Source organism: Salmo salar, chromosome ssa06 (assembly GCF_905237065.1).
Source record: "Salmo salar chromosome ssa06, Ssal_v3.1, whole genome shotgun sequence".
NCBI lineage: Eukaryota > Metazoa > Chordata > Actinopteri > Salmoniformes > Salmonidae > Salmo > Salmo salar.
Window position 1 is genome coordinate 41,358,849 of NC_059447.1, and position 15,184 is coordinate 41,374,032.

At 43.4% G+C, this 15,184-nt stretch overlaps 1 protein-coding gene and 1 pseudogene across 1 annotated transcript; both read left to right on the forward strand.

Moving 5' to 3' along the window:
• Positions 1-604: 604 nt before the first annotated feature.
• LOC106607231 (outer dynein arm-docking complex subunit 4-like) lies at positions 605-5,862 on the forward strand (annotated as a pseudogene).
• A 1,048-nt stretch (positions 5,863-6,910) lies between these two features.
• Positions 6,911-12,602, forward strand: cn37 (2,3-cyclic-nucleotide 3-phosphodiesterase). Its single transcript, NM_001165410.1, is given in 4 exon segments — positions 6,911-6,992; positions 8,397-9,882; positions 10,000-10,127; positions 11,063-12,602. Coding segments are annotated over 3 exon segments (2,046 nt in total). The 5' UTR covers positions 6,911-6,992; positions 8,397-8,429; the 3' UTR covers positions 11,528-12,602.
• The last annotated feature ends 2,582 nt before the right edge of the window (positions 12,603-15,184 follow it).

Consider the following 15,184-nt stretch of genomic DNA (forward strand, 5'->3'; position numbering starts at 1 on the left):
ACAGGTATTATTGCATGTATACTAGCCAATCACAGTGAAATTAAATCTAGTCATAATCAGTTTCATATATTTCATAGTATATTGTCTTGATAGCGGCATTGACGTTGTTGGTTGTCTAGCAAGCAAAACTTGACCTTCATTTACACACTGTTCACATTTAGGAAAACTGGTGGCTAGCACTTGGTAGCTAGCAGTGGGGGCTGGTGGGAGGAGATATAGGAGGACGGGCTCTGTGTAATGGCTGGATTGGAAAAACTGGAACGGAGTCAAACATGGTTTCCGTATGTTTGATGTGTTTGATACCGTTTCATTTATTCCATTCCAGCCATTACAATGAGCCCATCCTCCTATAGCTCCTCCCACCAGCCTCCACTGGTAGCTAGCTATCGCTAGTTCAAATAAAGCAAAATTATGTACTGATATGAAAGTGCAATTGTAAACCAAATGGGTGCACATTTTTGGTTTTGCCCTAGCACTACACAGCTGATTCAAATAATCAAAGCTTGAGGATTAGTTGATTATTTAGTGCTAGGTTAAAAACCAAAACGTGCACCTTTTGGGTCCCGAGGGTCGAGTCTGGCTGAAATGTATGAAAGAGGTCCCTGGCGGAGGGTTCTCGGTTGAACGTGGACGCTCATCGGACATTATCTTTGCACTTTGAAACCCACGCCCACCATGATGTATCGCACCGCCCACTGGGAGAAACGGTGAAAAGAGTGGGCGCGTTTGAGTAGTAAGGCTAAAGCAACCGACTGGGGAGGTATATCTCAGACAGCCAAAAGTCGGACACTAATGTGGTTTTCCAACAGCAAGGCTCAGATCAACATGGCAGTGTTGCCATTGTTTATAAAATGTTTTCATTATAATGTTGAAAAAAAAAACATGTCTCCAAACCCCAAGTCACACACTCACAAACTGAAATCATAACCTAATGATTGGTTGGCAATAGAGCCTCCCACAATGCAAGCGATGGCTGCAGGATGAAGTTATGAAGATGAACTGCAGAAACTTGCAGTTGACTGCAGTCAAAACGTCATGACCTTTGATCACATGATTTTTGTAATGTTCATGCTGTTGACATGTAGGCGCAAGTCGGACAATTATTATCCCCATAATGCAACACACTTTGAAAGGGCGTCAAAAGTGATCCGCTCGAACGTGCCCTCTTGGGGACTGAGCAGCACAGGTTAACAATGCAGTGTGTGCATGCTCGGTTGCTCGTTTATTGACTGAGTGGCATGACAAAAGATGCATTACCTCCCCCTGCTGTGGAGTTTGTGTAATGAGTGATCTGATTGAATCGCGGGTGTCCAGGAACCGACTGGTAGCAAAGATGATATCTGTGCGGTAGCTCTAATGATAGCTAAACAATAAACACTTAGCCACTTATAGCTAGCTAGCTATTTAGCTATGACCATTTAATATATTTGCTGAGTGTCATGCTTGTGGTTGAACGCATTCAGACTATTTCTTCTGTAACACAGCTATCAATCGAAAACGTATTCACTGGTTGCCAAGTCGTTTGGGCTGTGTTCTCAGTGAGTGGCTTTTTTGCTACTCAAGTCTACAATACATGTATGTCAAGTTTGTATTTGTAGCTAATGACAGTTTATAAATTTCTTTCAGGCATTGATTTTTCAGCCAGATGACAAAAATTTGATAATGCTTTGAGGGACGCAGAGGCCTCTCTCAAGGAGGACAAAGAATTCTTCAAGGTGCAGTTTAAACATTGGGCATCATTATTCAGCCCTGTTCTATTTCCAGCCTTTGGCTTTATTATGTAGCAGTCATTGTATTGTCTCTCAGCCAGTGTTGGCCATTATTTATTATCTATTTTGTTTGGAACGGAACAGCTGTATCCCCCTGTTGGCCAGCTACTGTACTGAAATTCAAAGCTTTTTTTATTTTCAATGACCACTAGGGCACACTGTTGTTTCTGATTAGTCATAACTTCCCAAGCAAAATCCATTGATTTATTTGTATTCCTCATTTCCCATGGTTTGTATCAGAAAGCTGAAGCTTTATACACCATGGTAGACTTTGAGTGTGCCCTGGTGTTTTACCACAGGGGGCACAAACTGTGGCCACAGCTGCAGGAATTTAGACTGGGAATCCAGAAAGCCCAAGAGGCTATCGACAACTCTGTGGGCAGTAAGTACTGGGTCAAAATATTTTTGTAAAAGACCAACAGATTGAGTGCCTCATTGTTTTCATAATGCAGTTTTTGTAAGTTCTCCATATGGTTTTCTAAATTTCTTATCTTTCCACCACCTCAGGCCCCTCATCTGTGAAACTGGAAAACGAGGGGTACTTGTCCTTCTTCCACAAGGCAGATGAGGTGAGTCTCAATGGTAAAGCCTTGAGACGATAAGCTGCATCTTTTTCATAATTCCTCCCACCTCTGCATGCATGTCATCCTCATGATGAGTTCTGCGTGTGGGATTGATTGGCAGGTGAAGAAGGGACGGCCGAAGGGGCTGATTCATCTCCCTGAGAAGGGAGATGAGGCAGCAGAACAAGAAGATGCCTAAGAGTGAGACGACAGCCAAGCAGCTTCTGGGAGAGCTCTACAGTGATAAGGAGCCCTAGAGAAGCTACTGAAAGATGAACGTAGGGTAGCCAGAAATCTTTTACTTAGCATGTTCCTGTATTTTCACTCTTGTCTTAGTTTCAGTACACAATCAATACACTGTCACACTTGGGAAGATGCTCTTTTATCACGTACCCTATCTGGAGAATTGGCCTCTACGTGTCCTTTGATTTCCTTTACTCATTCATTATTATCAGCATGAATTACAGAGCCCAGTCTGTGGTAAAGGGCAAATATTCCATTAAAGTCAAAATCATAAATGGCCTCCAGACTTGGTGAACGGTAGAATGCGGGGAGGGGAGAGACTGCAGGACCTCATCCTCAACTGCATCACCTATCTGGACACACGCCCTGAGTTCTGGCTCCAGCAGAAGCCCATCTATGCGCGGGAGAGAGACCGCAAGCTCATGCAGCAGAAGTGGAACAAGACCCGGCAGAACCCTCCCTCTGATCCCACCCGTTTTGTACTCAAGAGCCTGGAAGAGATTGATGCAGGTAAGACAGAACAGACCCAAGGATGAATATGGTAGTTTGATGCTTATCAATACATCCTGGTCAATGGTAAACTCTTTTTTTTCTTCTCCCCTCTAAGCTTTGACTGCAGGCAATGCAGAGAGCAGCCCGAAGAAAGCTCTGGAGGTCCTGAGGTGGTTCCCAATAAGAAAGAGGTGCTGGGGAACCTTCACAGCTGCATTGGAAATGCCCTGATTGACCTGGGGGAAATGGACAGAGCATTAGACAACCATCAGAAGGACTTGGACCTGGCCAGATAATGGTGAGTGCTGTGGAGTGGACACTTAATTTCAGTCTGAAAGGTACACTCAACTACGCATTTATTTGGATAGTGAGGCTAAATCGTTTCATTTGGCTCTGTACGCCAGGATTTTGGAGATCAAACACTAACATCCTCTCTTATTGGTAATGTTGAGAGGTTCGCATGTATTGGGGGCATGATCTTTGTACATCTTTCTCACTCATCATTATTCACGATTCATTCATGATTATCCTTAATCATGGTAGCATTCACATTAATGTAGAAGTGTTCAGAAACATTCTGTTCTTATTTACAATCAAAGTGACTCCAAAATGACATAATACATTATTTACCATTCATTTCTATTGGGCACAACATATTCCAAAACATAACCAAAACAAACAGCAAATGCATCCAACAAGCTTGTAGAGTCACAAGCTTGATGTAGTCATTGCGTACTAGGAATATCGGGCCAAATACTACACTTTTGACTCCATTTAATACACTAAGTGAATTTGTCCAAATACTTGACACCTTCAAATTAGGGGACTAGATACATAAAGTGCATTCATATCTAAAAGGTAAAACAGATATGTATGAAAATAACCTCAAATAAAAGGTGACATTCTATACTGTCGCCTCATAAAACATTTGACCTCGAGTCCAAAATGCTGGAGTATAAAGCCAAATTAAGAGTTTTTAGCTTCACTATCCAAATAAATACGTAGGGGCGTGTATATGATTTTCTAACGTCCCACATTTCAAATCAATTGCATTTCACACACTGCATCTTATTGTTTTAACAGTGTTCTTTCGCTTTCTTTGTTGTCCAACAGCAAACTCCCAGATGCAAAGTCAAGGGCACTTGATAACGTTGGCCGAGTGTACGCCAGAATAGGAAAGTTCCCACAGGCTATTGAAGTGGAAACTCAAAGTATATGGCATCACATCTGTGTTTTTATATGTTTGGATTGTGTGATGAAGCAAATAGTTTTGTTTAATACAAAGGACTCCTAATGTATGGATTCACTGTCATTCTATTCACCGTGTTTGTGTATTTGCTTATCCATTCTCAGCTGGTAGGAAAAGATCCCCCCTGGCCTGTGGCGGTCTGGAGAGGACCTGGCTGTTCCATGAGACAGGCTGCTGCTACCTGGAGCTGAAGCGTCACACCAAGGCCCGGGACTACGGCGTTCGCTCACTCGCTGTAGCCGATGATATCGCTGATGAGAAGTGGCAACTGAACGCCTGTGTGTTGGTGGCACAGTCAGAGAGTAAGTGCAGGTAGAAGTGTGGCGAAACCCCTTGTTTGAGTCGTTGATAAGTTGTGATGTGCATAGCAATAGCAATGGCCCCCTGGCCTGTATTTTAAGTTAATCTTTACAGACTCTTAAAGAAAATGCCATTATCTCATGTCTGAGCTTGATCTAATTAATATAATGTATTTTTTATGTACTGTGGTTCCATTGAGGGGCGGCAGGTAGCCTAGAGGTTAGAGTGTTGGGACAGTGTTGTTCGAATCCCCGAGCCGGCAAGGTGGAAAAATCTGCCGTTCTGCACTTGAGCAAGGCAGTAAACCCCCACAACTGCTCACCTGGCGCCGATGACGTGGATTAAGGCAGCCCCCCCCCCGCACCTCTCTGATTCAGAGGGGTTGGGTTAAATGCGGAAGACACATTTCGGTTGAATGCTTTCAGTTTTGCAACTGACTAGGTATCCCCTTTCCCTTGACGTTTATGGGATTGAATGGGAAAATGGCTATACAATTCTGATCAGATGTGGACAGCATATCAATGCTGATTCTTTTGAATTACAATCTGGGGACACAAGTGATGATTTCATGGAAACTGTGATTAGTCTTGGTCTATTTGATCTTGGTCAAAGCATTGAACTGGTCCTAACAGTCCCCTCCCAGTGAAGCTTGGCAACTTTAAATCCGGTGTTGCCCACTTTGAAAGAGCTTTGGACAGGGCTACGGTTCTCCAGGATGACCTGCAAGGGATGCCATCCAGAAGGTTCCCTGAACATCCTTGTCAATTCATGTCACTTCTTTCCTATTGTCAAATCACAATGGCTCACTGATACAATATTTTACGCCCTTATTTAGGCTGTCTGTGAGGCAAGGCAACATTTGAGTGCTCATCAGATGACTGAAGAGGAGCCTCAGACAGATGTTCAAGGACAATGTAATAAAAACGGTATTTTGAGCATGCTTCTCTGACCTCTACTTGAGTTTTTTGTATACTTTTATTTTCTTTGTTGATTTATGTATTTGTGTATAGAAAAACTGCACACATACAAAATGTTCATACCCCTTACAGAATAAATTTAGGAGATACAGCTGAGGAAACGGCTTGACTCGGGTGGGAACAAAATTGAATTATGCTATGATATATTACTTTGAAAATGTATTATTCAGCTACACAGGAATTCAATCATTACAGCTATGTAGTATAAGTTGATGTCTTCCTTTTCATTTATGTGTTTCCTGTAGTATTGCAATAAATGCATGTTTCCACTGTAATGTTTTGTAGTGTCTCATTACTAAAGCTTTTTGTGAAGCCTTGCCTAGTGTTTTGGAGTCATCTTTGTTTGCAGTGTAACGTGCCACCGACTAATGATCCAGAAAGCAATTACTGTGTATTGAGTCTTTGGCACTTGACACACATGGTATTGTTAATCTAATTAAAACTATCTGAGAGACAGAGAGAATGACCCAGAAGCTTTATAGAAGGAAATTATACGTTAGAAAGACGTTTAAGACATGTTTGGATTGCCTTATGAAACTCAGGAAATCTTGCTGATCTGGCACATTTTTCAGCAGAACCTGTTAGCAGGTGTTGGGTAACTTGGGTTTAATTGCCTGTGCCTATGTACATGTAAGCAGGTCATTGGAGGCGAAAACAACAGACAAGTACTGACTGGCACAATGCACCCAGTGAAAAATCATCTACATTCCTTTAGAACTGTGTACACGTTTCCATGTGGTGCTTTTCTATCTGATTACAAGGCTAGTTCCCTTTACTTCTGCACTCTGATATCATTGTTTCAGATTGGCATGCTGACAACGCTGTGATTCACCAAGCAGCTGATTCCCTTTATATGGGTATTAAGAAATCCTGCCATGTTATCAGATTAGACACATCTGATCTCATAAAGTCCACAGACTGTTGAGCAAATTTCCTTTACAGAACATGCATTTCTGGAAACATTTTTATACAGAGCTTTATTTTTCAAGGAGTTTGTGTTGTGGATGAGGACCTAAAATCATAAACTGCCAAAATATACAATTACTCATTGTTGTCACTTACGCCATGAAATTATCAGACTTTCTGGCATTATTGCCATGGCTTACGGAATTTAAAATCAACAAAACTCATATGTAATTTTCTTCTCAGCCAGGGGCCAGGTCTACGTTGTCATTGCTGGGACGTTCGCGTTGATAAGAGCGGGGGCGCGCAAACGATAGGAAGCACCCCACCCTCAAGAGCACTAAGCCTTGCGCGTACTCAAGAGCCCGTAGTTTCCGTTTTCTTTCCTAGTGTCTGGGGCAGATTTCTGCGCGGAGCGCCGACTGTCCTCTGCTTTCCAGCTTTGAAAACGCCTAAATTGCAGAGTCAGCGGCATACTCCTGACACAACAGGCACGGTAAGAAACCTCCGTCGGTAATCTCGTCCCATTCATATCAATATGATAGTTAGCCTAAATAGTCCGATTCGAAGCTGCTGTCATATAGTACGATCTTGGAACTTGACAGAAGTTATCAATCTCTTTTTCCAGACAAATCGAATTTCTTTAGCTTTGAAATAGGCTGTCGCTGTTGTTCAAACGTGGCATCTGAGTTTGGACATGACATTGCCACGCTGATTTGTTTTGTCTGTAGCGTGGTGATTGCATTGCAACCACTCCCCGTTTCATCATTTCATTGTTACACGGTAGTAGCCGCGTTTACACCGTTGCACTAAAAACATTCTCATCGGACTATCTTTTACTGAACATTCACTCACCATAAATATTGGCCTTTTGATGTGCTGTTTCGAATGTTGTCTGTTTTTTGGTAAACTTGTCTAGCCTGTAACGGGATGACCATGCTGTTTTTTATTTTGTCGAATTTCACGAACATATATTCTATTGCGCTACTTACTGACCGTCTGTTACTCAAAAAATATATAATTTCTACATACTTTCCTTGGCGATAATTTTTTTTTTTTATTCAAGTGCGTCTTTCAAGCGGATATACGAGCCCTTGTCCACACAAAAGGCTGGTATAATCAGTCGCAGGTGTTAATTTCTCACCCCGGCCTAGTCGTCAGAGGCTGAGCACACTCCGCTACTTTTTGTTAGGCTATGCAAAACTGCCGATGTCTGAATTTCGCTCACTTATCGACCTAATTCGGTACCAAATTGCTGATGCATATTTTTTTTATTGGTTTTATGGATGTATGTTAATGTATTCTAATTGACGCTTGTTTCCCAATTACGTTTTTCCCACCTACATGGATCATGCAGACTGGCAGTAGTTCAAGCCGATTATGTGGATGTTTTGAGAATTCAGAGCCCAGGAAAGCATGCATTACACACATCCTCCTCTCACATACCACTCCAAAGATGCCAGCTGTGGTAAAACCATTTTGTAATTAGGTCGATAGAGCCAAGCCAACCACCCAATGTCTTTATCACTTTGATTTATTACTCCGAATAATCTGATGTCCAGGCCGCAGGGGTGACACTGAGAGAAACCGCTGCAGTACAGCCATTATATAAGGAGAGTCTGCTGCTCACTATAACTCTCTTATTAGAAATACCAAAAGAGATCATTTGACTCCCTCCCTCAGAAAGTGATAGTGTGGTATCCCAAATCTTTGCACAAGGGAAGATTTGTCATATTTATAATTTTTTTTTTTTTTACAGCTTGGAAGTTTAAAGGAATTCCAGCACCATTTCATTGTTTATGCTGTACAGTTTCAAATAGAACGTTCCTGTTTTCCAAGTATTGAGTTTGTATGAGTTTCATTGGTATCATTATTATAGCAAATCTTTTGTCTACACCAGTGTTTATCATTAGGTCCATTGAGGAACCCAGATATGGATGCTGAGCAGACCCAGGTGTTGGACACCGCATCAGAGACTGGAGCAGGAGACTGCCCCCAATCACAACTCGACTCTCCAATAGATCCTGCACAATCACCAGTGAATGGGCAAGAAATGGAGCGTTTGCCGGATATGGTGACAGAATCAGGAATGTCAGAAGAAATGCAAGAGACGGAGCCTGAAGCAGAAAAATCACCAAAGAAAATGTCTGAATCTCCTGAGAAGGTTCCAGAGACATCTACGGAAGTTGTGACTAAAGCAGAGAAGTACCCAGAAAAACAACCAGAACTAAAGAGCTCAACAGAGGTCTCTGAGTCAGCTACAGCATTGTACTTAGAACCAGAAAAAATCCAGACCACAGAGCCTGAAAAGCAGCCAATGCCAGAGAAAACACCAGAGCCTCTGCCTTTAGATGAGCCTCGAGCAGAGAATAACATTGAAACTGCGCCAGAGAAAATGGCTGAACCCGTCCCAGAGGCTGTTAAACTGTCTGAGCAGGCAGCGCCCAAGCCTGTCACACAGCCAGAATCCGAGGATGTGCAACTGCTCGAACCAGAAGAGAAGAAGCCTGAGGAATCTGAGAAGCAGGCAGAATCTGGGATTGTGTTGGCAGTGGTGCCAGAGATGCTAGCGGAGTCTAAAACTGTAAAAGAAGTGGAGGCAGATAAACAGACCAAAGCTGAAATTGTACCGGAACCAGAGCCAAAGAAACCAGTAGAGGCTGAGACTGTGATGGAAGAGAAACTGGTAGAAGCTGAAATTGTAAAAGAAGTCGAGTCAGAGAAACGGGCAGCAGGTGAGGCAGATGCAGTGGAGCAGCAGAAGGCCGACGTCGTCGAGCAGATTCCCGCTCCTGGCACCCTGTCTTTCGCCTTCCTGGAGCATGAGCAGACCAAAGCCACCCTTCGCACCTCTCGCACTCTAATCATCCTCAGAGGCCTCCCCGGCAGTGGCAAGAGCCTCTTGGCACGTGCTATTGCAGATAGCTACCAGGGTCTCTGCACTGTCTGTTGTGCTGATGACCATGGTGTGAAACCGGAGAGTCCAGAAGGATCGGCAGATGGGTACAAGGCTTTTGACGATGCTGTGGTAGCCTGCTGCAGTGTAGGAACATCTGCTCAAGTGATAGTGGTGGATGACACCAACCATACCCATGATCGGCTGGCCCGTCTGGGGGAGGTGGCAGAGCAGCACCGGCTGGTGGCCATGTTTCTGGAGCCCCGCACTGAGTGGAGCAGAGACTTGCCACAGCTGGCCAAGAGAACTCAGCGGGGGCTAGAGGAAGCCCAGATCCAGGCCATGAAAGTTCCTCTTGAGGAGACGTCCCTGCCCCTTTTCTTTGGCTGGTTCCTTCTCCCTGGCATCCAGGACAAGGTCAGGTGCACGTCCATGGATTTCCTGAAGACGCTGGACACGCTTGAGGCCTTCAAGAAGCACTTGCCTGACTGTGAGTTCAGCACATCGGTCTTGTGATACACACACTTCTATTGTTTATATCTGAATCAAATTTTAGTCTCTTGAGCTTGACTGAGACAACTGTGCTTGCTTTGTTTGTTTTTTTCAGTCACTGTTGAGGCTGAGAAAGAGGTGGACCTGGAGCAGTATTTCCAAGCCAATGGCGCTCTTCATTGCACTACCAAATTCTGTGACTATGGCAAGGCTGAGGGAGCCAAGGAATATGCAGACAAACCAGTAAGTCTGAAAGTATATTCAACAAAAATATAAACGCAACATGCAACAATTTCAATGATTTTACTGAGTAACAGTTCATATAAGGCAATCACTCAATTGAAATATGTTAATTTAAGCCCTAATCTATGGATTTCACATGACTGGGCAGCGGTGGGCCCACCCACTTGGGAGCCAGGCCCGGCCAATCAGAATGTTTTCCCCCATAAAATGGCTTTGTTACAGAACAATACTTCTCAGTTTCATCAGCTCTCCAGGTGGCTGGTCTCATACAATCTCGCAGGTGAAGAAGCCGGATGTGAACTTCCTGGGCTGCCATAGTTACATGTGGTCAGCGGTTGTGAGGCCGGTTGGACGTACTGCAAGATTCTCTAAAATGATGTTGGAGGTGGCTTATGCTAGAGAAATTAACATAAAATTCTCTGGCAACAGCTCTGGTGGACATTACTGCAGTCAACATGCCAATTGCACACTCCCTCAAAACATCTCTGGCATTGTTGTGACACAACTGCAAATTATAGTGGCCTTTTGTCTCCAGTGCGAGGTGCACCTGTGTAATGATCATGCTGTTTAATCAGCTTCTTGATATGCCCCACCTGTCTTGTGGATGGATTATCTTGGCAAAGGAGACATGCTCACTAACGGGGATGTAAACAAATGTGTGCACAAAATGCATATGGATCATTTCTGGTTCTTTTATTTCAATTCATGAAACGTGGGACAAACTTTATGTTGCATTTAAATTTTTGTTAATGTATATTGGTGATGGGAATTATTTGTCAAATGCAACCTCATCCTATTAACCCATTATTTACTACAAAGCTCATATTGGCCTTGTTTTATGAATTTAAAATCTGATGACCAGTGCATTGTTTAAATAATGTATTTTCACATTTCAGGGGACCATTTTGAAATAACCCCTCTTCATTTCCCACTAGGCCGTTGAAGAGTTGTATGGCTCTGTGTTCGAGCTGTCCCTCAGTGCCCTCTTTGTCACACCTCGCACTGTTGGTGCCCGGGTTTCACTCTCTGAGGATCAGTTAACCCTGTGGCCTGCCGACGCTGAGAAGGAGGCGGTGTCTGTAGTCCCGGCTGCCGCCACCCTGCCCGCTGGCAGCCGTGCCCACGTCACCCTGGGCTGTGCGGAGGGCGTTGAGCCACAGCAGACAGGCTTCGACCTGCTGGAGATCCTAGCGCTGCAGCAAGAGGGTCAGGAGGGAGAGCTGGTGGAGGAGATGGAGCTCGGCTCCCTGGCCTACTACGGCAAGGGGAGGTGGCTGCTCAGTCTGAGGGAGCCCGTCTCCGCCCAGGCCTGCTTCTCCAGCCTCTACGGGCCCAAGAAGGCCGACACGACCAAGAAAGACGGGGACAAGAAGAAGAAGCAAAAGTGCACCATACTGTAAAGGAGAGGGGGAAGGTGGTAATGGCTGGCTCGGGATGAGTGGCGTACTAGTGTTCTGATTTGTCTGTGGGGAAGTTTGTGTGTTTGTGCTACTTTTGGGGTTTGGGAGGCGTCTTGGATATCCCACCCCAAATTCACAAGCTGTGTGCCTTTTCTCTATTGCTTTGCTGCACAACCCAAGATGCCTTTATACCACAGTTTAGGTCAAGCTTAGCATCTTGTTCAGTGTCTTGTCATGCGTTTTAGTGCCATAGTTGCAATTGGATAGGATTTCTGTAGACAAGGCCTGATTTCATGGCTCAGCTGCAGTTTTGAGATGTGGTACTGCTTCTCCTAGTACCTAGTGCCGCTTCTCCCAGTTTGTGACCACTATTTTCCCTACTCAATTCATGTCTAACACTATATAAAACCCCTTCTGCATATGTCAGTGTTAAGCATTTAGATGTTTTCATGTTTTGTGTGAGTGGCTCAAATAGTGTTCATTGCATGCCAGGTTCTTCAGTTTAGCAGATGTAGTTCTAGTCGTGAGTTAGCTTGTTCGCAAAAGAAGTTACACATCTATTTCAGTCATTTCCTGTGGTTTAGTCAGTTTAGCCCTACCATGTTTGTGCATTTGTATATGTGTGTGTGTTTGGTACGAAGGAAAGAGCTGGGTAATTTCATAAGTAGCTCATGGGCCAAAAAGGGTGTCTGTATGCTTGATTTCATGTGCTGAACTGTGAATGTCATTCATAGAGGCCATTCCTAATTAACTCTTTTTGCACGATGCTGCAGAAATCAAAGGGAGAATGCTGATGACTGTGCAGGTTGTTTCATTAGCTGGCACTTACTTGGTACTTATCAAATGCTGTGAAACCAAGGCCACAATTCTGTAGTATAGGAGACTGCAGCCTGGGATCATCCCTCTTTCTGTCAACCAGTCAGTTTTTGCATGTGAACTTGTATGTATCCACTGTCTGTTCATGACTGATGTGTAGGTTTCTTAGGGCAAAGCCATGCTTGTTTAGTTCTTCCAATGAGTCACTATTCTTGCACATGTTTTGTACACTTAATAAAAGAATTTGCTTTGCGCCAAATATTGTCTAATGCAATGTGTATTGTTACACCCTGTTCAAGACTGTTTGTTCCCTTGTCTGTACACCAGTTGTGATTTTTAGCATGTAAATCTTGGTGGGGCAAGTGGGATCCATGCAGCAAAGCCACAACACTAAACAATACATTATTTGCACTATACCACTGCTACACCTGGTTGTCAGCGGAGCCTTGTCTGGCAGCGAAACAGTTCAGTTACTGCCTTTTTTTAAAAATAAAATAAAAAAAACTGCTGTAATGAGTGACTTAGTAAATAAACAAATGTGGTTTCTACTGATAATTGATGTACAAACTATGGCATAATGGGACGACAAGAAGATTAGAGGCAAGCCGTCATTTCGATAAAGACATGAGCAAGCTAGGATGGACGTCAACTATTTGTTCAGCACTTTTGAAATGTACAGCGACAGAATTCAGAACATGGGCCGTTCTTACAGTGCTCTCCCTGTACACCAAGTCAAAGACGGCATATAAGCAGACAATGAAAGCTCTTACAATATTTGATTACATTTCTCAACAGGTTATTGGCTACATGTGCACCGAGTCAGAACAGGAGGGGAAAATAGACAATTGTTAGGGTGAGGCACATGGGCTACTAACAGCTTACTATACAACATACTTATCACTTTCTTAGCTACAGTATACATATCTCCCTGGCACATTACAGTTATGCAGCAGCATACAAGACATTTTTGGATTCACCTTGTGCTTTGCTCACTTGAACAGAAAGGTGGCGCGGTGGTCCTTCGTGGGCAAATTTTGTCAAAGTCTGGCTTTCTCTGGATTTATGGTGCTTTCAAGACAACTGGGAACTCGGGGGAAGGAAAAAAAAAGTTGAATCATGACGTCAGTGGTCTTCAGGTCGTAGCTCTAGAAAGAGGCCCGAGTTCCCGATTTTCCCAGTCGTAGCTCGTTTTTCCAGAGTTCCCAGTTGTCTTGAACTCACTAAAGTATGATTTTGCAGTTTTGAGCATGGCATAAATCATGCTTCATTGACAGCATGGCCAATGTTGAATGTTTATAATTTTGAACTAGGAAAAGAGACCCTTAATCTTAGACTTGGGACCACACAACTACAGCAACTCCACTGAATAGCAGGCGAATGATTGCTTTGCAATGCTTGCAGTTAGCCACTGATTCCTTCCAAACCACTCATTGTTGAATTTGCGATTTCCACCTTGTGTAATGTTTATGTCCAATGGCCGATGAGCACTGATACGTTGTATCTATAATTTCTCTTCATTATTTCTCTTCATATGACAAGTATTAAAAAGGATTTGCCAGTAGATTGTCGACTCAATTCTTGATGACTGCTAGCTAAGATTTTGAAAGTATGATGTTGAATGATGATCAGTCCAATCAAAGCTACTGTAGATATAACATGATTTGACATAATTTTATCTGTGGCCAATGAGCTTGCGCCTTCTTGGATGGGCACTTCTAATGTAACTCTATGGCAGCACCCAAGGGGCTAGAATTTTAGAGCTCTACCCTTAGACATGGTGGTGACATAGTGTCCACATGAGTGACAGAACACTGAGCCAATCACGGTGCAATGCTCTGTATTTTCTTCTGGCTTGTCCCACCACCACAGAGAGCACTGAGCTAGGCTGAAACACCTGCATTTTGGAGCTGCCTTACTCAATAAAGCAAAAAAAGAGACCATGTTTGTATGCAGCTTTATTAACTCAATGATATATAGATTTTTTTTTACATTGTTTGCACACTGATATGTGACATGTATTAATGCCAAAATAACATGCAAAACAGGCAAGCCCCCCCCCCCCCCCCAAAATTGATATATTTTTTGGTGCTAGGTGCTAAAAATGTGGGGCTGCCCTGAATGACGGGTCGCCACTGCTGCACACCCATTTTAACAATTAGGAAGCTATTGACTATTGACACTGTACAGTGAGACTCAGCCATTTTGTTTGTAGATGGAGAAGTTGACCAGCAGATGGCACTCAGCCTCCAGATACTATTAGTACAATGTATGAAGAGAACATGATCTGAAGTATATTTCTCATCAGGCCAGTCAATGTTTGAATCTCCCAAAACTGAAGTGGCATACTGGTTGCATCCACTTTTGAGGAAGTGTATCCAAGGCCAAAGGCTCTCGAACACCCCACTACAACACACACAATCCTACCTTCGTTACAGTTTATTCTGGAGAGGCTCTGAGTTGAATGACCCAATTGTCAGACTGTCTAATGGTGCGCCATCACCTCCCATTGCACCCTATTGCGCCACAACTGTGCAAGTTTTGATATCAATCATTTACACACCGGTGTGTATGAGAGAAATAATTGCAACTCTTACCAGGGTCTGTATTGCCAGCTGCACTAGACTGATGATTACACACACTGACTGCACAGGGCAATTGGCTCATATGACTAATATGATGCAAATGAGTCTTGCTCCTTCCAAATGAAATTGCTTCACCTTGAAATGGTCTGATTTTATTACACATTTGAATGTATCACCCTGGTACTGTTCGTCATACTATAATCAACTATCTATCCTAGAAAAAATATTACATTGGTTAGACAGCCATTCTGCTGGTGTA